Genomic DNA, 27,976 nt, shown 5'->3' on the forward strand with positions numbered 1-27,976 from the left:
TACTCTGCATTCTGTATTGTTTTACCTTGTACTACCTCACTGCACTGTGTAATGAATTAATCTGTATGAAGGGTATGCAAGACAAGTTCTTCCACTGTACTTTGGTACAGGTGACAATAATAAACCAATTCCAAAACAGTATTGCAACCCAAATGGTGTAGTGGCTGCTTCTGAGTTAGTAATCCAGTCTAACACGCATTGATAAACTGGAGATGCGAGTTCTAATCTCTCCATGGCAGCCAATGAATTTAAATTCAATTATTCATCCAAAATAAGGAATGAGAAAAATAACAGATTGGGCATTTGGTTCACTATTGACTTTTAAGTGAAGGAAACCTCTCATCCTTAACCATAAATGAGCGTCTTACATGTGATTTCATGACCTAGAGCAACATTGTTCACTTTTGATTTGCCCTCTGAAAAAGTCACTTAGTTGCACCAAATTATGATAAAGTACCTCTGTCTATGTGGACTGCAAGGGTTCAAGAAGTTTGTTTGCCACCATCTTCTTAAGGGTGATAACGCCGGCAATGCCAGCGACACCCACAACCTGCGTCTAAATAATGATGTTCTCTATCTGTGAGAGCATTCAAGATTATATTTACAAGCTATTTCCCTCCTTAGCTCCCTATATTGATTGGACCATGGACTTTGAAGATATCTTTTATCCATTTTTAAGTGGAATAAAGGCATCACAAAATGCAAAAAAGGAGAGATGTTACCAGGCCACCCGGGATGTGGTTCAGCTTTCTCAAATCGCTTTGGAGGGGCAGCAAAAGGAATTCCTTTGAAAATGTCCACAGATGAAAACAATCCATCCCGTTTGAAGGTACCCTCCACACGTCCACCTTCGGTTTCCACGACACCCAGCTGGTGGGAAAGAGCAAGGGAACCAGAGAGGGAGAGACAGTGAAGGAAAAAGAATAGAGGAGGGAGAGAAATATTGTACAGAGAATCAAGTGAGTGAATCAGAGAACACTAGTTCCACAGTGGTTAGGTCAATTAGTTAATACAGAATTGCAGTCTAACAGCATCCTATATAAGTCAATATCTTATTTTTTTTAAATATTCAATGTCCCAAACGTAAAACCAAGAAACCTTTCTACTTTCATTTAGGCCCCAATTATCTGTTTTGCTAGATCATTGTTTTTCCATTCTTAATAATCATGCAATTCCCCTGTTTATCAAAGGACTATTAAACTTTGGTTAAATACAGAGCAAACGCACCTCTACACCAACCCATCAAACATTCTAAATGGATTGGATAGAATAAAGCTCCTTCTAAAATGCTTTCAGCGAATGGAAGAGATCCTTTTCGATGGCTATGTGATATTGGCATTTTGCACTCCAGTGATAGTCTCACTGAGCACTAATTTGTCTCGAGTTAAAGACTATTTTATGGGTGGATTCCTTTTTCTACATGCATCATACCAATTACCTCCATAGCCACACAGGACTTACATCTGTCAAACGAAATGGAAGTCAAACTCAAGTCCCCTCAGGGAAAGGACAGTATAACAATTGACTACTAATCCCACAAAGTTACAAATAACGAGGTATGCGGAGACTCACTGTGGCCCTTGCTAGAGCATCAAGGAAAAAACTGCCTAACAGGAGCCCAAGAAACTGCCAGTAAGTCATCTTACAGGTCTGCACTTTAAATCTGAGCTTTTCCAACATACGTTTATATACATGAATATTAGCTTACACTATATATTGACCATAGATAACACTGTCAAGGTTAGTCTGCTTATTTTAATAAACAAGTATATCATAATGACATTAGTTAACGTGGATAGGCATTTATAATCAGCAAAAGACAGACTAGTTTTCAAGGTCAGTGACAACACCTTATCAATATACAGAAGTTCAGTAAATATACTGCTTAAAGCAGGAATGTTTCAGGTGTTTTCTTCCTTCACTATCCTTCCCCATGATTTTTACCAAACCACTGGGACATTATATTCACAAAATAAATACGCCTCATCTGTTTAATTGTAAGAAGAAAACAAATACGTTTTGGATCTGTTATTAGTCCAGTGGATAAATGCACTATTAATACAGATCTGAGATCCTACACAGAGGTTTGCAAATAGCAGTAAATGCTGGGGAAAAGGTCACTCAGAAAACTAAATTAAATACAAGAGACAAAAGTCGAACTGATTAGACAAGCATTGCACTAATACCTGGAAACTTCTCTTTGCACACAAGAGTGACTCGTGGAATAGGTGCCCAGAGAAGGACTGAAAAATTGGAATCAGTTTAAAAAAAAAGCAAGGGAAAACTGAAAAACTGAACAGGCTAGGGTTCCTACCTTTAGAAAGGAGAAAACTGACAAAGGGCTGTTAAAACTATGATGGAGTTCCTTAAGTAGATGTAGAACCAAGAATTGGTCCATCAGTACTCATATTTCATATGCAAATTCCACATAAAGTCATTTTACGTAGGTTAGATAGTGCTAGCAATCACTCCCAAGTTAAATTATACCCATCAGGAAAATTGCAAAGGCAATTCTACATGAATTCAGTTCAACAGTTTTGACAAAACTGATGTTTTCCTATCTTCAGTTGCACACCTAAGTCACAAGTCACATTTCCTTATTTGTGACATAAATTGAAGCTTTTGTCTGCAACTTACAATCTTTGTTGCACACTCACAAAAAAAGCTAGGAGCAATCATACGGAGATCGGCAACATGAAATAAAATGCCTGTACTGTGACATGGATGTTTTTCCTTATCATTTGCCAGCCTTGCTTTTCAACACTCAGGCCTCATCACTGATTGCAATCTTTAAATACAATTCACATCAGAACCTCGTGCAGTGATCTCTGACCATCAATCTTTCCACACTTAGCGGTGGTATTGGACCACTAGATCATGACAGACATTTGTTACCTATGGGATGGAGGTGAGGCTGTCATGGATGGAGTTCCATTAAGGTCTGTTGCTCTTCACAGTGATCAATGCAGCAGTTGTGATCTTTTCAGGCCCTAATAGGAATTACACCTGTTCACTGTCTGACCTCATCAGCAGCCTCCCAATTACCTAAGATAAAGCATTAGGCTTTGGATAGTTGGAATTCTCCTGAGCCAGAGCCAATCTGATGTGGCATCGATGGCAACATTTTACTTTAATCTGATGGTCCAACAGCAACAGCATCTCTGTCAGGGCATCATCTGTGGTTCAATATGTAATCCTTCATCGCTTGATTTAGAAGATTGTCAGATCAAGTCTTTCTCCAGAGACATGAATCCATGTAACAGGGAAGTTCTCCCCAGGGTCCTGGTCAATTATTTACTGGTCTACAAACTTGCTGCTTCATTCCCTACATAAAGTGACTGAAATTGAAGTGTAAATTAATAGGACAAATTGGTACTTAGAAATGCTAGTTCTTTCTACTAGAGGGGATATTGCTGATGCCCTTGCCATTCAATTTGTTCATATTTCAACACCCGGCTGGTCATAAAAATTATCTTGGTTCTTTTCCTTCCAATTAGACCTCCTGTGCTAGAACACCGCAGGAGACCATTCGGTCCACTGTTATTGAAAAACTGAAATAATTTTAGAAACCACAGTAAGACTGCTAAGAAAGTTTGGTCAGGCAAGTTGGGGTTTCTATCTCAGAAGAAAAGTTGAGGTGGTACCAGTCTGTAGTATTTAAATTTAGGACAGTGTATAACAGAATAAATGTGGGGAATATGATCCCATTTGAGGAGAGCTTAATGTGGTCATAAAGAAACAAAGTCCACTAATAAATCCAGTAAGAAATTCAATAGAAACTTCTTTATCCAGAAAATGATTAAAATGTTAAAGTTGGAGCAGTTCAGATGAATTGCAGGAATGCCTTTAAGTAGAAGTGAGGTAAACAGCGACAGAGAGAACCATAGAAGGATGTGCAGGGTGAAATCAAATGGGGTAGGAGGCAACTCTAATAGACTACAAATACCAGCATGGAACAAATGACAAGCTTGTGTGTTTTACATTCTATGCAATTTTAAATTATTTTGTTTTAAAAGGCTTGATGATTTCTATCTGATGCGGCCATTGAACATCATGCAGCTGCTTTCAATTCATTTTTGCCAGTGGCTCTTTGGGCCACATCCCATAATGTGACTCCCTCCAAACACGACAAAATTACATCACCAGGGCTGCAGAGAAGTTATTTTAATTAGCCAACATTATTTTAGCTTGTTGCCCATCAAATGCAGCCAACATCATTAGATCCAGTCCCCAGTGAGTTCTTCCTTCAGAGAAGACGTTGGGGAAAGCATGGCCTAAATTTGGAATTAAATGTTTGGCCTCAATATGGAATAGCTGCTATAGGAAGCAGTGTTTTTGTAGACAAATGCAATGGCACCATTACATTTAATTTACATTGTGAGTTGTGGAGAGGAGCAAGGAAAAAGTTTGTGTACAGGGCATGTGCCATGAAACACCCACTGGGAATCATCAGATCTTAATCTTTTGCCCTTTGAGATACCATAAGTGGTCTCTGATCCATTCCGTTAGAATGCTGGCACTGTCCATCACATGCCATCAGCCCTGGGCAACAGCAGAACCTGTGGGCCTGGACTTGGACTGTGCTTGTTCTATGTAGTGCACCATAGGAACAGGAACAGTATTTACCAACAGGTGGAATGAAATACTAAACCTATCTCCCAACTTCCAAAAATGTAAAAGGTTGCCACTGTATTAATCAAAGAACAGAGGACTTCTCCTGGTATCCTGGAGATCAACTAATACTACTAAAATACAGAATAACTGGGCATTTACTTCTAAACATTGATTCACTGGTACTCTCAGATATCGCATGCATGTGAGAGGTAGATTCACAGGACCACAACGATTTTGAAAGAGGCCATCTGGATAATCCTCCCTGTACCAGTTCTTTAAAACACTCTCCATACTGGTCCTGGACTCTTGCTTCTTCCCCTACAAGGATACTAATTAGTCCTCTTTAATTATGTGCCCAACTGACTTTTTTTTGTACACTTCCATAAATGTCAGTTCTCTTTAGTATGTAATTGAGAGCAAAGTTGCACACTACGCCTCCCCTGGCACAACCAGTACCACGAGTTAATGTTATAATATCCAGTTTATGAAATGAAATGGAGCAACAGATCTGTGACAGGGATTAGTGTCAGTTTTCATTTGATGATGGCAAAGGGTCAATAAAACATGAACAAACAGAAAATCAATCGTGCTGACCTCACAATAAAAGTAACTCTCTCGTCCTGCACTCTGTAGTCCCTGCTTCCCTAAGGTAAACAGTTCCACAAATCGCACTCTCTTATCCTAATAACTGTTTTCACAGCTGAGAATTTCTCAAGCACGAGATTAGTTTGTGTTCTGAGCTTCAAGCACCTGTTGCTTACATGATTTCCATTTGTATTAGATCATGCTAACTCTGCACATTGCAATCCCCCTCCAACACCAAGTTTGCACCAATTGTTTTGGAATTTTGGATTTTTTTTTAACACTTTCAGGAAAGGATAAAGATTGGTGGAGAGAAGAAAATCAAAGGGCCACCTCCAGCTCCCTCTCACTATTGGACCACTCTTTTTCCTTTGCTTCCATGCTCTTGTTGTGTTCAGTCAGACTTAGAATGAGTGCAGCAAAAGTAACATTAGAATTCAAGGTTAACAGTACATCATTCACCAAATGGATAAAACAATCCACCTGAAGCCTGGAGCCTCCCACGAGTGCTGCCTATGTCCATTCAAGCCACATACAATCCTGTCCTAATACTAATAACCGCCAAACCAGACCACCAAGAAATGCACTTAGGAATATCATGGGTATAGAGGGATTAATGATTTGTTTGGTAATGTAAGTGTGGGGCATGTCTTTTCTTACCTTTCATTTGCAGATGTATGAATGCATTCTCTCCTACAGCCAAGGAATTTAAGCCCAGGCTGAGTGAACCAAGACCTATGGAATGTTAAGTGAGGATTGCAGGTTTACTGGAAGTACATAAGTTGCAGGGAAGTTTCCATTAGTTTGCAGTATTAACTTCATGATCTGCAGAGGCTGGCTCAGGCATAATTAGAATTGAAAAGCAAAATTGTGCAGATGCTGGAAATCTGAAATAAATCCATTAAATGCTGGGAATGGCTGAAGTTGCTCTCTCAGAGCAATAATTAGTACGATCTGATAGTAGAACCTCCCCTTCCCCCTCAACTCTATAGTCTATTGGCTTTACTCTCCCTCACCTCTGCCAGTGTCTGATGCTAGACTCACTACTCTGTTAGTGAAGGCACTCGGGTCCCTTCTGGATTTCATTTCATCCCAGATGGAAAATCACTGCCTTGCGGAATCAGAAGCACAACTGCCTACTGGGTTACAAAAATAGATACACTAAACTGCCTGAAAATAAAGGTCTTGCAACCTAACCTGTTTACCTGCAACGGGAATGTCTGGAACTGATTCTGGTGCCAACATCATGGCCAGCAGCAGGAAGCTGGTCTTGGTAGATTAGGTGCCTATTGAATGGATACTCACTGCAGGAGAAATCCTGAAGGATAAGGTGTCACAGAGAACACCAGCCTGCAGCCCACAACTCAACCACAAGTTTTCACATCAAACCACAGAAATGTCTCATTTGATATTCCATAACAAATTCATAATTACACATTACTGAGCTTCCACACAATCCACTTGCCTCCCTGGTCACATAATGGAGAGACAGAAGATGCTGCACATCAGCAGATAGGTCCCACATCTCTTGGTCAGCTAACACCAGTTCAACTAAACTTGCTCAGGTCTTGGTCACCTTCCAATACATTGCCTTCGCTAAAAGAAAACAAGCAGCTGCAGAATGAGTGAGTGACGGCCAACACCCAACTCCAGCAGCAGTTTCTTCTATCGGAGATGTTGGCCCCAATGCAGCCTGCAACGCCAGCGTGAGACCCTGCTGCACAAGGTCTACGTGATGTTACAAACAGTCCCTGCAAAATTAGCATCCTTTGTCAGTATAGTGGGGTATTTTCAATGCAACATAATCAGTGTTGCTCTTCTCTCCTCGTAACTGAGTCCAGCTCACATTCAATTAAATCACATGTAATCAAGAATTTCAGTCTCCATTTCATTTTCGCTTCCCTCTGATGGTGCGTACTCTTCCTCCTCCTCTTCCTCCTCCTCTTCCTCAGCAGATTCATACTCTTCTCTTTCCTGTGTGACTGATGGTTTCTTTCTCAAAGAGGTTGAAGCTGACCATGAAAGAAAAAAAACAATTACAAGAAAAGGCAATGTCAGCCTTATAGAGACAAGGGATTACAATCTGGTCCTTCCAGTTTAGCAGAGGATAATAAAACACAACCCAGCCCACCCACTTGTCATATGCCGTAGGTGAAAAGTGTAACTTTCAAATGTTAAGCCTTATTAGTGAAGTGGAGCTATTCCACAAGTCAAATCTCTAATACACATGTAGACAGAGGATGTTCAGGGTGCTACAAAATACCCATTGCACTCCAGCATTAGATACTAGAAGCTCCCCAAATTACTGGCAAATAGCCTTTATGTTTCAGTTAGTCTGAGACTCAGATGGATGTCACAGAATTCCAAGGTTCCTGTTTTGTATGGGGCTATGGATAACAATGTCACTCCAGGAGAACAGATCCAAAGAGGTGCAGCAACAAGTGACAGACGACAGTGTGACTTGGGGAGGGTGTGAAAGGACAAACAGTGGGGAGGCATGAAATGTGACAATGCCAAGAGTTGAGGAGGGTGGTGGGAGGAAGAGCCATTGGCACAACCAGCAGTCCTGCATTGAAGTGTCAGGCTAAGATTTTGGGGCATAAATGTTGGAGTAGAGCTTGAAGATGCAATCTTTTAATTCTGAATTGAGAATGTTACCCAATTATCCCACTGCTGATTCTTCAAAGAGCCATGACACACCTTTTCATCCTTTAAGATAGTCAGAAGTGTACTGTAACACCTCATATTATGATGTATTACAAAGTCGCCAAAGAGTAATAGGAAACTGGAAGATTGGGAAAACTTTAAAAAGCAACAAAGCACCACTAAGCAAGCAATAAAGAAAGGGAAGATAGATTATGAAAGTAAACTAGCACAAAATATAAAAACAGGTAGAAAAAGTTTTATAATTATATAAAGCAGAAAAAGGGTGGCAAAAGTAAACGTAGGTCCCTTGTAAGACAAGAAGGGGGAATTAATATAGGGTTATGCGGAAATGGCCAAGGCTTTGAACGACTGTTTAGTGTCGGTCTTCACGGTGGAGGACACGTCTAACACGCCAAAGAGAGATGTTATGGATGCAATGGGAGGCGAGGACCTCGATACAATCGCTATCACTAAAGAGGTAGTGCTGAGCAAACTAGTGGGCCTAAAGGTTAATAAGTCCCCCCGGTCCTGATGGAATACAACCCAAGATACTGAAAAAATGGCAGAAGTTATAGTAGAGGCATTTGTGATAATTTACCAAAATCCTCTGGATCCTCGGCAGGTCCCGGCAGATTGGAAAACAACGAATGTCACACCACTGTTCAAAAAAGGATGTAGGCAAAAGGCAGGTAACCATAGGCCAGTTAGCTTAATGTCTATAGTTTGGAAAATACTTGAAGTTATCATTAAGGAAGAAATAGCGAGACATCTGGATAGAAATAGTTCTATCAGGCAGACACAGCATGGACTCAGGAAGGGCAGGTCCTGTTTGACAAACTTACTGGAGTTCTTTGAGGATATAATGAGCACAGTGGATAGAGGGGAACAAGTGGATGTTGTATACTTGGAGTTCCAGAAGGTGTTCGATAAGGTGCTGCATAAAAGACTAATCCATAAGATAACGACGCCTGGCGTTGGGGGTAACGTATTAGCATGGATAGAGGATTGGTTAACCAATAGAAGGCAGACAGTTGGGATAAATGGGTGTTTCTCTGGTTGGCAATCAGTGGTGAGAGGGGTGCCGCAGGGGTCAGTGCTGGGCCTGTAACTGTTCACTATTCACATTAATGATTTGGAAGAGGAGACTGAGTGCAGCATATCTAAGTTCACTAATGACACTAAACTGAGTGGAAAAGCAAATTGTGCGCAGGATGCGGAGAGTCTGCAGAGAGACATATTGGAGATGAAGCAGAGAACGTTAACAAGATTGCATCCAGGTATGGAGAAGTACGCAAGAATCATGGGGTGCTGGCTATTGGGTGGATATTGTCACAGTAATTAAAGAGTTTAAACAGGATGAATAAGGTTAACCCAAGTCACAGCAGAGAAGCAAATAAAAAAAGGATAGTTAGACGTTGAAGCAGAGAGAGAAACAAAGTCAGACTGACCAGAAGAAAATGATTTTGATTCTTCTTTTCAGTGTAGATACCGTCCTTACCTGCTCGGTTCTTACGACAAGCCTCTTTAATCATGTTAGACATCCGATCCCGGAGTTCATCACTGGTTTTGGGCAAACACCAGCCATCCCTCTCATTACAAGTGGTCTCTTTGCCTTTATTGCGATGGATGATCTTTTTTAAACTGAAATATCAGAAGAGAACAAGATGACCATCGTTCAACATTTCTAACTATTGAAATGCTCTGAAAACTGGGTAAGCTGCTATATTAATCTTAATTCCATATTTCTACTGCTAAAGTTCCATGGGAGGTTACAGTAAATACACACTAATCCAGATCAGAATGTCTAGATTGTGACAAACAAGTTGAGTCCTGGGTCAGAAGGTTGAGGACCCAGTCTCAATCCAGAGATTTTAACAGATAGGCTAAGCACAGGACCGATAGGAACTTAAATCAAGGTTTCACCTGTCTTCTTAGGTATGTGTAAAAGATGTGATGCTTTGAAAAACAACAGGGAATTTCTCCCTGATGTCCTGGCCAATATTTATCACTGAGACACCCCAGTTCAATAGTGAGAAGCTTAAGACAAATTCCCTCAATACTTGCACATCCCAATCACTCTCCCATTCTCTATTCCCCAATGAAGCCCCTTCCTACTTAAGTTCAATGGGTCAGTACCTCTCCACGTCCAAGTCACACAACTGGTAAAACATCTGGCGATAGGGTGGCAAGGTGTCCTCTCGGAAGATGTACGCCAACTCCTAGAATTGTAAGAATAGCACAAATCGGGATGATGACATCATAAAGGGCATCCCTTACAACCTGATCTAATTCAATCCTTTGCTGGCAACAAGGCTATTCAAACCTGTAGAGGGATACATCTGGGTAGGAAGAGACAATGCCAAGAAAGGCTAAAACAAAGCCCACTGGGGCAGAAAAACTTTACAAGATGTGCGAGTGAGAAGAGGCATTCAGTTAATTAATTAACCAATCCAGACAACAGTGTACAAGTGTCCATCACAAAACCTCCTGGTGGTGATTCTTGCACCCTGTTCGTCTTGACTCACTCTCACCTATGGCCATCCTTTCTAGTAACTCCCTTGAATATATGCACAACCCTCCTCATGATTCTCTCTAGTCTGTGCACTGTCCTCTCTGGCCCATACATTGTCCATAGTCTTCTCTCTATATACATTGAGCGAAATTCCAACATCTCCACTGTGTGGAAACTTACTTTGAGTTTGTATCCAGACAGGGTTAGCATTTTCCTCTGTGGGAAGTTGAGGACCTTTGGAGATTTCGTTAGATCCTGAATACTCACAACCTGGGGGGCTAAGAGTTAGAGGGAATATCAAAATCACACATTTAATTAAAAAGCAATGCAGTCTCCGTCATTTAAACCATCCACACATCATGCTCAGTTGCCAACATTGGACAGTGTTGACCATCTGATATTAGCATAGGTTTCAATTACTATGGTGTTGCTCAAAGCATTGAGCAAAATATTCCCAACAGCTTAATGGGTTACTTGTTTTGTATTTGCAGATTTGAAGTCTACTAACTTTATCAGGTAAGTCTTCAGGTGTTTGAGCAATTTCAATCAGCACTTGTGATTGCTATTTGGTAACAATAATTTGTATTTATGCAGTAGCTTCAACGCAGTAAAATGCCCCAGGCACTTCACAGATAGGCTCAAAGAAGCATCTTAAAGGAGGTGAGAGAGGCAGAAATGTAAAGGGAGGGAATTCCAGAGCTTAGTGTCCAGGCAGTCAAAGGCACAGTTGCCTCCGCTGGAGTAATTAAACCGCTGGATGTGGAAGAGGCTCAGGTGGGTCAATTGCAGAGATTTCAGATGGTTATAAGGGCAAAGGAGTCATAAGGGGTGAGCAAGTCGAGGGTAACAGGGATTTAAACAAAATTCCACATGCTCTCTCTCTTTTCAATTAATTTCTTTAGATAGAGTAGGTTCTAACAGGAGAAGATGCCTCAGTCTCCTGATTGGACACAAATAAATCAGAAGACGTCATGTCATAAAGATATCACCTACACTGTCAAAAGGCTGTAGCATGTTGGCCTAGAGAACAGTGAAACTGTAAAATAGACTGCAAGTCCATGAAGGGGGTGATAATTCACTGAATTTTTTGTGCTAGAGATGAACCACTTTCAGGCTGGGTAAACATCACCTCATACAAAAGAAAGGCAATGCAGGGAATTCGGGACTTAGCTTTGATTACCTGATAAAGTTGCAGAGGAATTTTTCAGATATTTTCCCTCCGAATTAGCCTAGAATTTCCTTATATAAAGTCAAAATAGTAATGCTGAAAATAGGTCAGGCAGAATTCTGCGGAGACACTTCAGTTCAATGACCTTTTATCAAAAAAGTACAAGGTAAGAGCTCGGCAGACCAGAACCAACACTAACTATGTGTTGGGTCTGGTATCAAAGCTTTTGGGTTTGGGTCAGATTGGGCTGAGCCTTTTAAAAGAAATACACCAAGGCTCAGTACTCAACATAGAACTTTGCTACCTGATCAAAACCTGACAGGATTTGGAATGGCTGTACTGGCTATGGTCAGGTTTTAAATTTTATACTGAAGTTGATCTCTAGTACCTAAGGCATTGCAAATCATAACTTGTGTGGGAGTGGCTGAACCAGCTCTTTTCCTATTGCCGTACATACATTTACTGACCCTTACCTGGCTTGCTGATGGTAATGGGCAGGCTGTAGTTATATGTGCTGCGCTTTGCTTTCACTGGCATGTCAGAGGGCATATAACCTGCAAAACACAAGATTATATTTGTGCCCTCATTAGCACTTAACTGTGGAATTTCCATTTACTTAATCCCCTGTAGGCTGTTTGCATAGCTCATACTATTCAGGAGCAGGTACGTAATGTACTTTATGGAGCCATAAAGTTGTCATAGGCTTGAGCACAAAACATTATCAGTAAATCTGCACTGACAGAGGTGCATTACTGAGGGACCTGCAATACCAAGGAGGCTCCATCGTCAGGGGTGCAATTTTCAGAAAAGATGTCAAACCTAGCTCAAGTGTGTCCTCCAGATGAACAGAAAAGATCCCACAGCACTACTTCAGAGAGTGCACTGAAGGATGCAAAGCAGATTCACCAGGATATTTCCTGAGATGGATCATTTCAGCTACGAGGAGGGACTGGATAGGCTGGGTTAACTTTCTTTGGAATGGAGAAGACTGAGGAATGATCTGATTGAGGTACACAAAATTTTGAGGGTATAGATAGGGTCAGTATTGAGAAACCTTTAAACTTAGCAGGGGTACCTATGACCAGAAGGCACAAGTTTAAGGGCAATTAATAGGAGATTTAGAAGAGATTGGAGAAAGAATTTTTTTTTCACCCACAGGATGTTTGAAGTTTGGAACACAGTTCCGGAGGAGATAGCTGAGGCAGGTACTCTGACAACATTTAAGTATTTAGATGATAACTTGAAATTCCAAGTACTGGGAAAAGGGATTAGTTAGACACATACCAGTTGGATGACAATGACAGAGAGGGCCAAAGAGCCTGTTTCCATGCTGTACAACTCCATGAACATGAAAGTGGACAAACACCTAATATTACAGGTGGCACCTCTGACAGTGCAGTAGTCCTTTAATACTGCACTGGGAGTTCAACCTAGTTTAGAAAGATAACGAAGTTGGAGAGGGCAAAGCCAGAATAAACACATACACACAAGTTTCTTTTCCTGTACCACATATACGTTTTTTTGATTTTAAGCACAGAGTACGCTCAGTTTCTCTTTCCCAATAGTTACCATGTTTGGTACTACAACGAAGTCTGAAATCCAACACCTGATAAATCTTCGCTTTGGGATCTTTCCTTGGGTCATATCCGAATCTTACCCAGAGACTTCGCCAGGGACCTGTAAGCTGTGAAAGAGAACGGAAGAGAAAATGCAAAACAACCAGTTGTGAACAGTAGATATAAGAGATAACATTTCTGGAATTGACTGCACTATTGCTTTGCCAATTAAAGGCTTCACTGTGCAATCTAAAGCAGAGGAAACTAGGATTTAGGAATTTCACAGCAAGCTTATACCCTCTGTAAGAATCCAGTTCCGTAGTAAAGAACTGTAAAAATGCTTTCTGCCATATTTCTGAACATATGTAGAAGAATGTGTACGAAGGTGAGGTTTACAAATATTCTTCCCCTCCTCAGCTGCACAAGAACCAGAGACAACAGACCCAGCCACGTAATATGCTAAAGGTTTCACGATGATCAAATCCCATAACCTACTGACACTCAGTCAGCACTGCGACCCACCCTTCCTCTTCTGTCCCAACTATCCCCAACATCATCCATATCAAAGACCCCGAGCAATGAACCACAGATGCTTAAATTTATGTTCTCATTTTATGCTGGGATAAACCACAAACCACACTGACTTTTTACAGTCATTAAAAACTTCACTATTTTTATTCTGATATATCTCCTTACTGTGATAAATGCAATAACGGAGTGGCTTCCTTAATTCACATGTTTTGGACTTGTCAGAGTCTTAAAAAATATTGGACAGAGGTCTTTCACACTTTTTCTGTAATTTTTAAAATAAATTTTAAACTTAATCCTTTGACTGCACTATTTGGGATTGTTGGAGAAACTTTGAAGGCTTCTGATTTACATATTCTGGCTTTTATTTCTCTTACAGCCAGGAGAGCAGTATTGCTTAAATGGAAGGAAGCTACTCCACCTACGCATGTTCAATGGTTACGGGATGTTATGTCATACTTGAATCTCGAGAAGATTCGCTGTTCAGTTTTTGAATCTAACCTGGACTTCCAAACCCTGTGGGGACCCTTTTTGAATTATTTTCAAAATCTCTGATTTGGGGACTAAAATGCAGATATTGGCTTACATTGTTACATTTTTTAAGGTTTTTCCTTGCTGTTTCTTCCATCTAACAGCTTCGGGTTTTGGTAGTGGGGGTAGATTTTTTTTTGTAATATTTCAATTTTTTTCTTTCCTTATTAACTAACTACTATATGTGATTATTGATTTAGAGTATTGTAATCCTAAGTACGACTTAATACAAAGTATTCAGTAGTATTTTTACTTTCTTTTTTGATGCATGTACTCTGTATTTTTTTTCATGGATTTAATAAAAATATTGTAAAGAAAAACTTCACTAAAAACACAGAACCCTGACAAATTTGTTCAACTGCTTTGTGAAGCCAAAACTAAAAACAATTCCTACCAGCAAAGTAGTACTTTGTTGAAATGGCAGTCCTTCTCTTATGAACTTAAGGCAGTGACTAACGGCAACTATTCATCCAGGGAATAGGCAAGCACTGCTACAACTTGGTACTCACATAGATGACCACAGTTAAGAATTGTTCAGCACTGGTAAACTGGCTAATGAAGTGAGTACACAGGTCAATGCCCAGGGGCAGAGAAGCCAAACATGGCAGACCTACTAAAACACATCACCAACCTCTGACAGATGCACTTCAGTACCACACTGAATGGTGTGTTCACTTATTATTGGTTGTAATATATATTTAAACAGCTAAGATGAGAAGGTAGGTGGTATGATTAGTAAGTTTGCAGACGACTCAAAAATTGGTGGAGTCGTAGATAGCAAAGAAAGCTGTCGAAGGATACAGTGGGATCAGCTGGAAAGTTGGGATCAACGATGGCAGATGGAATTTAATTCAGACAAGTGTGGGGTACTAGACTTTGGAAGGGCAAATTCTGGTAGAACATAGATTAAATTGCAGAGATCTTAGTAGCATTGACGTACAGAGGGACCTTGGGGTACAAGTTCATAACTCCCCGTAAGTGGTGATACAGGTGGATTGGGTAATGAAAAAGGCATTTGGTATGCTTGCCTTCAAAAGCCAAAGCATTGAGTATAAGAGTTGCAGTTGTACAAGACATTGATTAGATCACACTGAAGAGTACAATGTATAGTTCTGGTCGCCACACTACAGGACAGAAGTGGTAACAATAGAGAGAGCGCAGAAGAAATTCACCAGGGTGTTGTCTGGAATGGAGGGCAGTAGTCACAAGGAGAGATTGAATAGGATGGGTTAATTTGCACTGGCATATAGGAGGGTAATGGATAACTTCATAGAGGTTTACAAAATTATGATGGGCACAGAGAGAAGAGACAGTCAGAATCTTTTTCCCCAGGACAGGGGAGTCTACAACTAGAGGGACCAGGTTTAAGGTGAGAGGGGAAAAATTTAAAGATCTGAGGGGGAGGTTTTTCATACATACAGATGGTGAATATCTGAAACCTGCTGCCAGGGGAGGTGGTGGAGGCAGATACAATTACAATGTTTAAAAGGAGTGCAGACAGGTACTTGGATAGGAAAGGTATAGAGGGATGAGGGCGAAATGTGGGCAAATGGGATTAGCGTAGATAAGCATCAAGGTCGGCATGGACGAGGTGGGCTGAAACCGTCTTTATGATTCTATGAAGAACACTCTCTGTGACTCACCATGTAGTAGGCTACAAACGGCAGGAGCAGCTTCAGCTTCTCTGGATGAACATTAATATTTGACTTCACTGCATTTCGGGACCAAATGGGCCGGATTTCAAAGAGCTGAGGAGACAGATTTACACAATGTGATTCTATGTTCTGCCACTGTTAACTACACTTCTGTAATCTCACACAACTCACAACACTGTATGTGTAATCCTTTATTTATTGATGGAAACAGCACATGAAGGCAGAGTTAGCTCACTGTCAGAAATACTAGTCCTTGTCACGTACTGAGCCTTCAGGAAACCAGAGTATTAATGATCAAGTGCAGGTTCAGGTGGTTGATTCTAAACTGCCCTCTGAAACAGACTTGCAAGCTAGCCTGTTGCTTCAAACAGCAGTTCAAGAAGACACCCTTGCAGGGCAATTTACAACTTAATACTAATCCTGTCAGTGAGAATTAATTTTAAAAATTAAGTATTGTGGTTAAAGGGCAGGAGATGACTGGAACAGCAAAAACAGATAACATTCAATTTCCATCCTGACATAATATATCATGAGCTTATACACAAAAAAACTTAATTGTTTTATGGTTAACTGCAAAACCTCAGCAGTGTGGGAAGCAGAGAAGGAGTTGGTTATGGCATGGGAATTTCACTGTAAAACATTTTTAGGAAATAAGACCAAAAAAATCTGAGGAATGACAGCGTCATCAGTAAGAGCAAACTGTAATTACTTCAAAACAAATTTACTTACATAATTTCTGTTATAAATATAGACAAAGCCCAGGCAGTTTTTTAAAAAAAATATTAAAGCCAAGCATCAAAATGATCATTAACAAATATTTTATTACAGTATCATTTTGCAAGGTGGCTTTTCACTCCCATTTTGACGTCTCCATAACCAGCGGAAAACTGCGTGATTCGTGTCAGACTGGGGCAGTGACAATGAAACAACATACATACAGGGAACTCTCACTGATCTTTCTTCACCAATATCACTGTTGTTCCATAGGGCCAGATGATATTTTAAATTAAACGAACTTGCTGCATGAGGTACAAACACTTGCCTTTTCATATCTACACAGCAACATCCTGTGTCATTGAAAATTAAAAACAAAATGCAGATGCTGGAAATCTGAAACTAAAACTATAGTACTGGAAACACTCAGCAGGTCAAGCAACATTTGTGGAAAGGAACAGTATATTTCAGGTTTAAGACTCTTCTAATGATCTGAAATATTAACTCTGTTTCCCTTTCCACAGACGCTGCCTAACCTGTTGAATATTTCCAGCATTTTCTGTTTTTACCCTGTATCATTGTATGACTGCAAAAATAAAAGTGATGACTGCCTTTCATGAACTTATGACATCTCAAATAACAACCAACAAAACACCTTTGAACCATTGACACCTTGTAAATGGAAAAATGCTACAGTCGATTTGTGTGCCACAAAGAGCAATGTGATAGTTCCCAGAATCTGTTTTTGATCATGTTTGTGAAGAGGTTATTATTAGCTGGGACTATGGCCAACCACAATACTCCTCTGAAATATTGCCACAGTATACTTTACATTCACTTGAGAGGTCAGATGGAGGCTCAGTTTAGTGTCTCAATTAAAAGATGACACCTTGTTTAGTGCTCTACTCTCTCAGTTGCTACACTGATGTCTCAGTCTGGATTTTGTACACAAATCTCCAAGGTGAGATTTTCACTGGTTAACGTTAAAAAGACATGGGGTTGCTTCTAGGAGATTTTTCCAAGGAATAGTGCAACATCAGTTTATCATTTCACACCACAGGATAAAAAAAACTTGCATTTATATAACCCCATCCACACTTTTGACCACAGCAAGTTAAAAAGGTCACAACAACCTTCAAGGTCAACTAGAGACAGGCTCTAAGTGTTGACCTTGCCAGGGATACCTCCCATCCCAAAAATGGATAAACAAGAGTAAAAACAGCAGAACTTTAGAATGAAAGTATCTCCGAATTGTCATTGTTGTTATAGTAGAGCGGAAATGGCAGATAATTTGCAATAATAAGCTGACACAACAATGTGATAAAAACAAGATGATCCAGTTTTTAAATAATGTTGGTTGAGGAATGAATATTTGCCATTTCACCAGGAAGAACTTACCTGCTCTTTATTGAAAAGTGAACTTCGCCCTTGATCTAAATAAACAACATTTAGCTGAAAGAGAAGGACAATTTTACTGCTCACCCTTTTCAGTTCTTCTTCAGCTTTCCGGTCTGTTTCCTGAGTGTTAAATTTTCTCCAGTTCTGAACTGCAGCTTCAAGTGGCTGGGACGGGACCTCAGCATCATCAAAGTTCACGAATATGGCATTGTGTGGACGGCGGGCTCGGCCCAGACCAATCAAGTTCTCGTTGGACAGTTTTGGAGGGTGATAACCTTCCCTAGAAACAGGGACAGAGGAAAAACAAATCATTGCTAACTAGTTTCACTCTCTACATCACACCTACTAAATCTTCCACTGTTCTGCCAATACCAGATAAAATGCCACAGTATCCAAGAATGAAACCCTTTGTGGGATGCCAGATCCAAAATTCAAATAGAATGGATTTATGACCAGTCATTTGGAAAAGCAACTGCAATTTCTCAACATCAGATAGTAATTTTTAGACATTGTGAATAAATACATATTTACTAATAGAATACAAAAGAGCTTGCATTATAATTAAACCTTCTATAACCCCACAAAAAAATATGTAATCATGCAAGTACATTTTTTTTGGGAATGCAGCAACCAAACTACCCACTGGGATGTGCTGATCGATAGGGACCTACAGGAGGAAAATATTGTCAGGATAAGGCTTTTAAAACTAATACAAAATTAATTAGTATTATGGATTTAGAGCAAAATCACTTGAAGAAATATAGATGCTACAATTTTATTTTGGTGATTGAAAATAAAAACAATGACTGGTAAAGACTGAACAGGCTGGAGCTCTTTTCTCCAAAAATGAATTGAGATGAACAGATTAAAGTCTTTGAAGTTATGAATGGGTTTGCTAGAGTAGACAAAAAGGTTATATTTTCAATAGTGGGAGAAATTAAAACTAAGGGCCTTTATACAAAAAGGAAAGGCAACTGAAAGCAGAAAATGACAGGCCAGTCAGCTTAACATCTGCCATTGGGAAAATATCAGAAGCTATTCTTAAAGATGTCATAGCAGAGCACTTGGAAAAATTCAAGGTAATCAGGTAAAGTCATATTTGACCAATTTATTGAAGTTCATTGTAAAAGTTATATGCTGTGGGTAAAGAGGAAGTACTAGACTTAGATTTCCAGAAAGCAATTTTTAAGGTCATTGCAGAAAATAAAAGCTCATAGTGTAGGATGTAACATTTTCATGTAGAAAGAAGATTGACTAGCTAACAGGAAACACAGAATAGACATAAATGGGTCTTTTTCTGTCCGTGATTATGTTCCATCATCTTTTCCAAGTGGAAAGCTAGAGCAATCAGCATTGGGGTGGGTGTCAAATTTTTACAATTTATTTAAATGACTTTGATTAAGGCACCCAAAATTTGGTTACTGAATTTACTGATGACATAAAAATACATAAGAAATTAAGTTATGAAGAGAATATATGGAGGCTGCATAGGGGTACAGATTTAAGTCAGTGAGCAAAGACCTTACAAATAATGTGCAAAAATGTGAAATTGTCCATTTTGACAGGAAAAATGAAAAGGTGCCATATTATCAAAATAATGAGAGATTGCATTGTTCTGAGGTGCAGAAGGACATGCACGTCCTTGTGCATGATTCACAAAAGTCTAGTATACAGGTACAGCAAGTAATTAGAAAAGTTAACAGAACGTTATCATTTATTGCTAGGCGAACCGAATACAAACGTAGGGAGAGTTATTCTTCAATTATGTAGGGCATTGGTGAGACCACATCGAAATACTGTGAAATTAATGGATTAGCAGTTCAGAGAATGATTACTAAACTAATATCAGGAATGCAGGGGAGACAGTTATGGGGAAAAGTTGGACTGACTAGGTTTGATTCTGATAGAGTTTAGAAGAGTGAGAGAGGACTTAATTGAAAGATGCAAGACTCTGAGAGGTCTTGACAGGGTGGGTGTGGAGGGAATGTATCCTCTTGTGGGAGAATCTAGAATTGGGTGTCACTGTTTACAAATAAGTGGTTGCCTGCTTAAGACAAAGAGGAGGAGATAATTTTTCTCTCTGGGGGGCTTGTCTCTTGGAACTCCCTACAAAGGATGGTCGAAGCAGAGTCTTTGAACATTCTTAAGAGAGGTAGATAGATACTAGATAGGTAACAGGTTGAAAGGTTACTGCAGATAGATGGAAATGTGGAGTTGAGTTTACAGACAGATCAGCTGTGATCTTATTAAATGGAGAAGCAGGCCTGAGGGGCCAAATGGCCTATTCTGCTCCTAATTCAGAAAGGATAGACACAACTAATCCACTTGGAAGTTCAAGAAAAACTTTTCCTTGAGAGTGGTGAGAAAGTGAAATCTGCTGGTACATGAAGTGGCTGAGATGACAAACAAAGATCCATTTAAGAGCAAGGCAGAAAGAAATGAAGGAGAAAGGAACAGAAGATTATACAGCTATGGTTAGTTAAAAAAGGACAGAAGCCTTAAAGCAGACAAAGATTGGATAAGCCAAAAGGCCCATTTCTGTTCAGTGGTTCCCTAATCATCTTAATGAGTTAAATTCACAATATTGGTACTCTATACTGACCTGTGCTGGACTTCTGGTCGGTAGAAATAATCTACAGGGTTATCCACACGGGAAAATATTGGAGGAGGGATATAGAGTGGCAATTCTTGGTCAAAAAACTCCTTGTGTTCAGGCTTGCGGAGAATGACTTTGTCATACATGGACATTTGTGAGCCTCCTGTTGTATTGTGCAAGGCAAGAAACTGGAAATCAGACATACCTGTAAGACACAATCAGAAATCCACCAGGCAATGAATAGTGACAGAGAATGAGCAAGAGAGAATAAACAAGTCTGTGCGTATCTGTCAATGTGCTTCAACTGATAGAGGAGCAAAAATTGGGTGATAGAAAAGTATCCATTACCTCTTTGAGGTGCACAGCACTGGCATAGATCTGGCTCATATGTAATAACCTCAAAGTCAAAATGAAGATGAGTTATGCTTAAGATTTTGTAAGTTACCAGTTAGATCACAGTTGGAGTATTGTATTCAATCCAGGGTCCCACATTTTTGAAAGTGTATCAAAAGTTTAGTAACAAGAAATGCTGTGATCATTGCTCTTGCAAAAGAGAAGGTTGAGGAGATACTTCAAAGAAGTGTTCAAAATCCTGACATTCGTTGGCAAGAGCAGATAAGAAATGGTTTTGACTAGCAGGAGGGTCAGTAACCAGAGAACACAGATATAAAATAAATGGCAACAGAACTAGAGAAGTTGAAGAGAATTGTTCTTATCTGGTGAGCTGCAAATACCTTGACTGGTAGAAGCAGATTGAACAGTAACTTTCACAGGGAATTGGATAAATATTTAAAAAGGCAAACATCTGGAGGCCTATAGGGTAATAACAGGCAGGAGTGGAATTAACTGGATAAATTTCTTTTAAGAACTGACATAGACTAAACAGACCCAAGGGCCTTCAGTGGTATAAGGTATAACAGTATCCTGATGCAAATTTCACCACAGATTAATAAATGAAGGCTGCCTACTTGAGGCTGCCCAGGAAATCCAAGTCCAGCATTTTCTTAAGAGAAAGAAAAAATGTACTCTGCACTTAATAGAAGACAGAGGCGCATTTTTAAATATTGATGAACTACCCCAGAGGAAAGTAACAGAGGATCATGCCATTCAGGTAAAAACAAAGAATTCTCACTTGTTAACATTGCACAGATTGAAATAAATATGCATTTCTGTATGATCTCAGGGAATCCCAACAAAATTGCAACCAATTAGGTATTTTTGTAGTTACTTTTGCAATGTAGTAAATGTGACAGACCTTTTGCACAAGCACCCACAAACAATGTGATAATGGTTGGCTAACCAACCTTTTTAAAAAATATGTTGGTTGAAAGACAAATAATAGCCACACCAATTAGCTTTTCTCAAAGCGGTACCACAGAATCACCCACATCTAAGTCCAATGAGAGCTTTTCCTTCTCTTTCACTCCACCTGCAAACATCCCTTGGTCAGCAAAGATTTTGATGCATCACACACTCCCTCCTCTTTCCTGTTGCCCCAAACAAACCCCTGCAAATTACAGGCAATGCCAGGCTGAAATTTGTCATGAACCTACTGTATAGTATTTATTTTCTCATTTCCTCTGAAGATAACCAGCTAAATCATATACAGTCTGATAATGTATTACCTTGAAATTTGTAAGTGGTCCCAATAAGTCCAAGGATTTCCATTTCATATTTAACCTCTTCACTCTCTCCTTCTTTTGGAGATCCCTTTGATGTAATTTTTCTCCTCTTCCTCTTAACCCTAAGTAGCATGCTGGTCGAGGGGAAGCGGTTACCACACACTGGGTGGCAGTAAGGATCCTTTGGACGGAAGTGCAGTTCAAGCCTCCTGCATGGATCAGCATAAGTCTATTCCAAAATAAACAGATTTTAGAACATAAGACATAGAACAGAACAGCACAGTACGGGCCCTTCAGCCCACGATGTTGTGCCAACCTATATAAACCTTATTTCCATTCAATCTATCCCCCTCTCTACTTCACCTTCCATAACCCTCTATTTTTCTTTCATCCATGTGCCTATCTAATAGTCTCTTAAATGCGCTACATAGGTATAACCTATCGTATTAGCTCCTACCACCACCCCTATTTTAAAGGATTATTATTATAAACACCGGTTATACCTATGTAGCGCATTTAGTAGATTTGAGAATCAGAGGAAAGGTTTAGTACAAAGGATGCTCTACTCAATTTCTAATCAACACTATACTAATCTGGAAACACTTGATAAGTCAAACATGAAAAACAAACCCCTCCTGGTAAGTGTTGGATGATATCCTGGGGAAGGTTGGTCGGTTGTCAACACCAGGTGAGGGGGCAATGGGTCAGGTCTGGAAGGAGAGTATTGATTTATAAACCACCCTTTGTGGCTTTACCCCAAGTCAAAACACTTTACAGCTAATCATATATTTTTGAAGTGCAGGATATCAAATAGCCAATTAATGTACAACAACTTCTTACATATAATAATGGCCAAATTATCTACTTTAGTCATATGTGTCAAGTGACAATACACTTCTTTGAAATAATATCATAGCGGGAACACATTCTCCCCCTCAATGATAGTGGAAAAATATATAATGTCCCTCCCGTACATCAAAGACGCAACATATGCGCCCCTCCAAAATCTGTCAATTTTAAACAAACACCCGTGCATTCCTCTGTGCATTTTCTGATCTTGGGGAGACAGATAGGCTAGCATTTAAAAAATTCACCTGAAAGTCATTTTCGATAGTACATTCCCCAGTGCAGTGAATGATTAGCCTATATTTTTGTGCTCATATCTATGGGTGACAGGAGAGTCCCACCAGTGAGCCTGGGCTGGCAACGTAACCTTGTCACTAATTCGAACACAGAAGTGATGATGATCTTGTTTCAGAGTCGGACGCGGAGGACGCACGGTTCATTGGGAGGTTGGGGCCATTCCTGGGGTAAGGGGAAGCAGGCCAGAGCCGTTAGCGGCGGCTCACTGACTCACCCGGGAGACCCCCTCCTCCCCGCCCAAAGTCTCCAGCATCTTCAACGGGTCGCGGACCAACCCAGGGTACTCAGCGCAAACCAGTCGCTTCTCGGCGTCAAAGTTGACCTTGACCGCCGTGGTCTGTGCACCGACAAATCTGGCAGACCCCTGACCAGACTTAGACTCCAACCCAGATTCGGACTCCACTTCCATCGCCTGCACGCCTGCCGCCATAGCAGTAACCTAGTCCTACACCTAACTACGTCCGGCGTACAAGGAGGAACAAATAATCATACTATTGGTTCCGCTTTATATTATAAACGTACTGTAATTATTTAATAGACCGATTTCAGGAAAAAAGTCGTACAATTCTGATGAGCTGTTTTGTAGATCAAGGATCTAAATGAAAGAACTTAAGGTGTTTTAAAAAAATTCAGTTTCTGCTGCTCATGTTATCATTATAACAGATTTATTTTTATTACTTTATTGCTCTGTATATTTTATATAGCTTTTTCTCTGGGGGGTGATTTTGATTTAATAATAGTTTCCATGGTTGATGTTGCTTTAATCTTATCTATGCAGAATAGATGGAAATGACACCTCACTGTTCTAAAAATTTTGCATTTACTTTGGATCCTGTAATTTGAAATGGCACAGGGTACTTTAATGAAGATTTGAGGTGTGCTCTAAGGAACAGCAATGTGATAACTAATTGTTTCTCCAGTAATGTTGAGTGAAGGATCCAAAGTTTGGTTACTGAATTTGCTGAGTGCAAAAATACATAAGAAAAACAGGGCTCTTCTCCTAATTCCTTATGAGATCCCATAATACTTATAACAGTACCAAGCAGCTTAGGTTTACATGGATTTGAACACATCCATTTTCTTCCCAAGATCTAGGAGTTAGTGATTTTACTTGTTAAAATTGTGAATAATAGAAGAACCATCTAAATGCAACTACAACATTACCCGTTACTTCCAAGATCAACGCAGAGGATAAAGCAATATTCATGGTTGGTGAATGTACCACATACACCAAGATTACAAATGACACTAGGAACATAAAACCTTATTAAACTTTGCCAGCTGCAAACAGTCACATAACAAAACCTTGCCCTTGGTGCACAAGGCTAAATAACATGAGAACAATTGCACATGATATCTAATCATTGTAGCATAAAGGACAAAGGCAACAAAAACTTGGCTTCCATAGAAATAGAAGTGGTGGTGTAGTGCAGGTGGTGAAATACAACTTAAATTATCCTGCAAGCTCGTTGGTTTGTATCTGACAGCCACTACACAAATAGCCTGCAACATCTAGCTCACATCTCTACTTTCATTGATTTTACGTTAGGGTTAAGGTTACCCTGTCTCCAAGTTATTGGGTTAAAGTTAAGATTTAAAGCACCCCAGAGCATCTTAAAAGATGACAAGAATAGGGGCAAGATTTGATACTCTACAAAATGAAGTCTAAACTCTTCAGCCCTTAATAACAGGTCATGCTCCTGCTTACCTCAACTTCATTTAGACAGATGGATCCAAAAAACACTCAAGCTTTACATTAAACAGTTTGCTTCCCAAACCAAATCACCCTACCATCACACTGGTGGTATGTGGCAACACAAGCATGCAATGCAATAATTTACATAGATGTGAACAGCACTTTTCTTCCCTCCAACATCAAATGTGGAAATCAAATGTAGCTATGTTTTGGATACATCAAGTTTCATTCCATTCTGACTTGGTCATATATTGTTGTTCTTTCACAGCTAGCAAGTTAATATTCTACCAAAACTACTGATTGTGTTGTCACAAGGACTCCAGCAGATCACAGACATCAAAAACTCCAATCTGAAGGAACTAAAGAGGGCAGTGAAAGTACCCCTGCTGATAATGCTCTCACTTTGGGGAATAAAACAAATGCAAAATTGCCAGCATGATAGAAATTAATCCAGTATTTATTCTCTCCAGACTAGCACTATCCTTTGATATTGAGACAAATCAAACAGTGCCATATTAATAGGTAATCAATTTAGTAATGAGCAATTATAGACCAATTAAAAAGATCTCTCATTTCAAAGGGTAGAGAAGCCTTGAATTTTGGGTGATTTTTAAAAGTGCATTTGTGCTTCCTTGTGTAAATGCAACAGCTTACTCATTTTAATTGAGAAATTCTATAACCAACCAAAACTGCTTGTCTAGCATGTTTGATTTTACTTTACTGCTCATAATATTTGACAGACTAAAATTAGTACATCAATTGGAGAGGCCAAGGATGAAAAACTAACTAATTTCCATATACACCTGAAGCAGTAGAAAGGGTTCACTCTGCATTCACATTCCAGCTGGATAATCAAAAATCTGAAATACAATGACATTAGTCAGGAGACAAATAACTTTAATGCAACAGAATTGCAAGTGTGGAGGGTAGCCCTTTATTAAATCACTGCGCAATATCATCAACTCAACTGTGAACCCCCAAAGAAAAAATACTGTATCTGAGCAGTCAAACCAAACCTTTGCCCCCACTTCCAAAGATTCACATGAATCTGGCAAGATACCATGAACAAAACCACTACACTTCAAATGGTGAGTCAAGGTCTCTAGCTTAGATTCACAACAAGCAGTTCTGCCCCCAGCCTCTGGCTTGATTTCAAGTGGTGAGTAATTTCAAGACTCTTAAATCATTGCAGTATGGGAAACAGCAACTGCAGTGCCAGGGGAAAGTGTGAAGGGGGGTAGTTAAAATATCACAGCAGTGTTTCATTATTTAAAGTACATAGTCTGATAGATAGCTCCTGCGGGAAGTTGGTCCAGCCTTTCTTTTGAACACCGCAAGATAGTCAGTCTGCTTGTATGATGAACATTGAAAGTCACACTTCCATCCCAACTGACGAGGAGCAGTCCGATTGGGTCAGCAGCAAGCATTTGAAGGGGAGGGAGTATAAAAGATTCCAATCAGATGTTCCATCATAACTGGGTGGCCATTGTATACAGACATATGTACAACATAATGTAGTGCAAAACATTAAAGACAACATTTGTTCACAGTTACACAGGAATTTGATGTCTTTTTTCCTCTTAAATATATAAACATTCCATTGAAGGGAACACGTGCCCTTTACTGGATTGTACCTTGTTTTAAACTTACGACATGCTTACAAAGGAAAGCAGGCATTAACTGCTCAGAATAATACTGACTAAGTTTCTTTCCATTCCACCTACCTCCTCCCCCCCCCCCCCACCCCCAAAACAATTAATTCTGGTCATGGTGTGTGCCATCATAGTCCATTATGCTGAGCTGTCTGACACTTTCAGGACTGGGTACTTGCACAGGCACCTGCAGTTTCAAGGGGCCCAAAGAACTGCCCAGCTCCATGTTGCACTCAGTTTTGAGGGAGTCCAAAAGGCTGTCCATCTTCGGCCGCTCATTGTCACATTGGCTTTCACTCTTGTTCCTGAACAGCTCACGGGCACGCATCCCAAGAAAACTCTTGGAGCTGGGATAGGAGCCGACAGTGACTGGTGTTGTGGGTTGCTCCAAAAATATCATACTTGAAGCACCCTGGCTTTGGTCCATCAACTCAGTCACCATTGGTGGTGGCTGTGCTTTCCTGTTGGGAGATTGATCAGCTGATGTGCTTGGGGCTATTGGAGGCTTGGATTGTTCAGTTTTGTTCTCAGCATTCAAAGTCTCATCAAATGATTCAGAAATAATAATGTTTTCAGACCTATTTACACAAGAAAAAGACCATAAGACAATGACATTTCAGCAACAAAGAGTAGACATGTGGGCAGTGGCAGTGCCTGCCCAGTTCTGCAAGACAATGTTTGATTTTCTACATTAACTATTGTCCATCAATTCTCAAATTACTTAGCCTTGAAAACACTCAACAACCTAACATACTCTGTCCTTTGGAAGTGGGATGTCGATAGTGATGGAGAGAACACTCCAAAGATTGACAAAGCTCTTTTTTTAAAAAAAAGAGATCAATCCTAAGTGGCCAATCCCTCATCCTAAAAGGGCTAGGGATAGTGCCATTAAAACACTTCAGTGAATTCAAACTCCATTAGTTTCAGGTTGAGCTATGTAATTATATAGCAAAGTGCCATTTGACCAACTGGTCCATTCCATTTTAAATGCCACACCAAATTTCAATAACCCCCATCTGCATTATTTCCTATTCTTGCAAGCATGTTATCAGGGATACATCAAGGCATCTGGCACCTTGTTCAAGAGGGCATTCACTTGTTCATACATGTTTACAACCACACTTTGTGTCCCCACTCAACCTTCACACAATCCCATCAGGAGTTACCAGATAATCAGGAAAAGTAGTAAACTTGTTTCTAAATTTGGAGGCAAGACCAAATGCATGGTAGATCATTGACCCAAAAGAGAAATGTTGCCCCACCCATTTCCAATTTTATTTCAGACTTCCCACATGAGCAGTATTTTGCTTTTGCACTTGTTTTACTAGATGTTAATTTTACACATTTGATGCAACTTGTGGAA

General features: G+C 39.9%; 3 protein-coding genes across 6 annotated transcripts in view; all 3 read right to left on the reverse strand.

Annotated features, from left to right (window-relative positions):
- The window catches only part of LOC127582295 (bile salt-activated lipase-like), a 15,957-nt gene extending 14,513 nt beyond the window's left edge, over positions 1–1,444 (reverse strand). Inside the window, exons 1-2 of the mRNA XM_052037473.1 lie at positions 1,439–1,444; positions 723–978 (exon numbers count right to left, since the gene is read on the reverse strand). Of these exons, the coding sequence (XP_051893433.1) occupies positions 723–978; positions 1,439–1,444 (262 nt within the window). The remainder of the gene's footprint in view (positions 1–722; positions 979–1,438) is intronic.
- gtf3c5 (general transcription factor IIIC, polypeptide 5) lies at positions 844–23,721 on the reverse strand. The gene is made up of 11 exons (XM_052036821.1): positions 23,480–23,721; positions 22,126–22,351; positions 20,507–20,705; positions 17,989–18,184; positions 15,781–15,885; positions 13,092–13,206; positions 11,996–12,076; positions 10,535–10,632; positions 9,979–10,061; positions 9,341–9,483; positions 844–7,208 (listed from the first exon to the last, which is right to left on the reverse strand). The coding sequence occupies exons 1-11, from the start codon at positions 23,693–23,695 to the stop codon at positions 7,054–7,056; spliced, it is 1,617 nt and encodes a 538-aa protein (XP_051892781.1). The 5' UTR covers positions 23,696–23,721; the 3' UTR covers positions 844–7,053.
- A 1,909-nt stretch (positions 23,722–25,630) lies between these two features.
- Positions 25,631–27,976, reverse strand: part of tsc1b (TSC complex subunit 1b) — a 42,969-nt gene continuing 40,623 nt past the window's right edge. For 2 of the 4 annotated variants that reach the window (XM_052036968.1, XM_052036971.1), the window contains one exon: positions 25,879–27,191. In XM_052036968.1, coding sequence (XP_051892928.1) covers positions 26,717–27,191 — 475 coding nt within the window. In that variant the 3' untranslated portion in view covers positions 25,879–26,716. Of the gene's footprint in view, positions 27,192–27,976 lie in introns of all 4 variants that reach the window. The other 2 variants (XM_052036969.1, XM_052036970.1) reach the window with 2 other exon arrangements.

The sequence above is a fragment of the Pristis pectinata genome, chromosome 23 (genome assembly GCF_009764475.1).
Source record: "Pristis pectinata isolate sPriPec2 chromosome 23, sPriPec2.1.pri, whole genome shotgun sequence".
NCBI lineage: Eukaryota > Metazoa > Chordata > Chondrichthyes > Rhinopristiformes > Pristidae > Pristis > Pristis pectinata.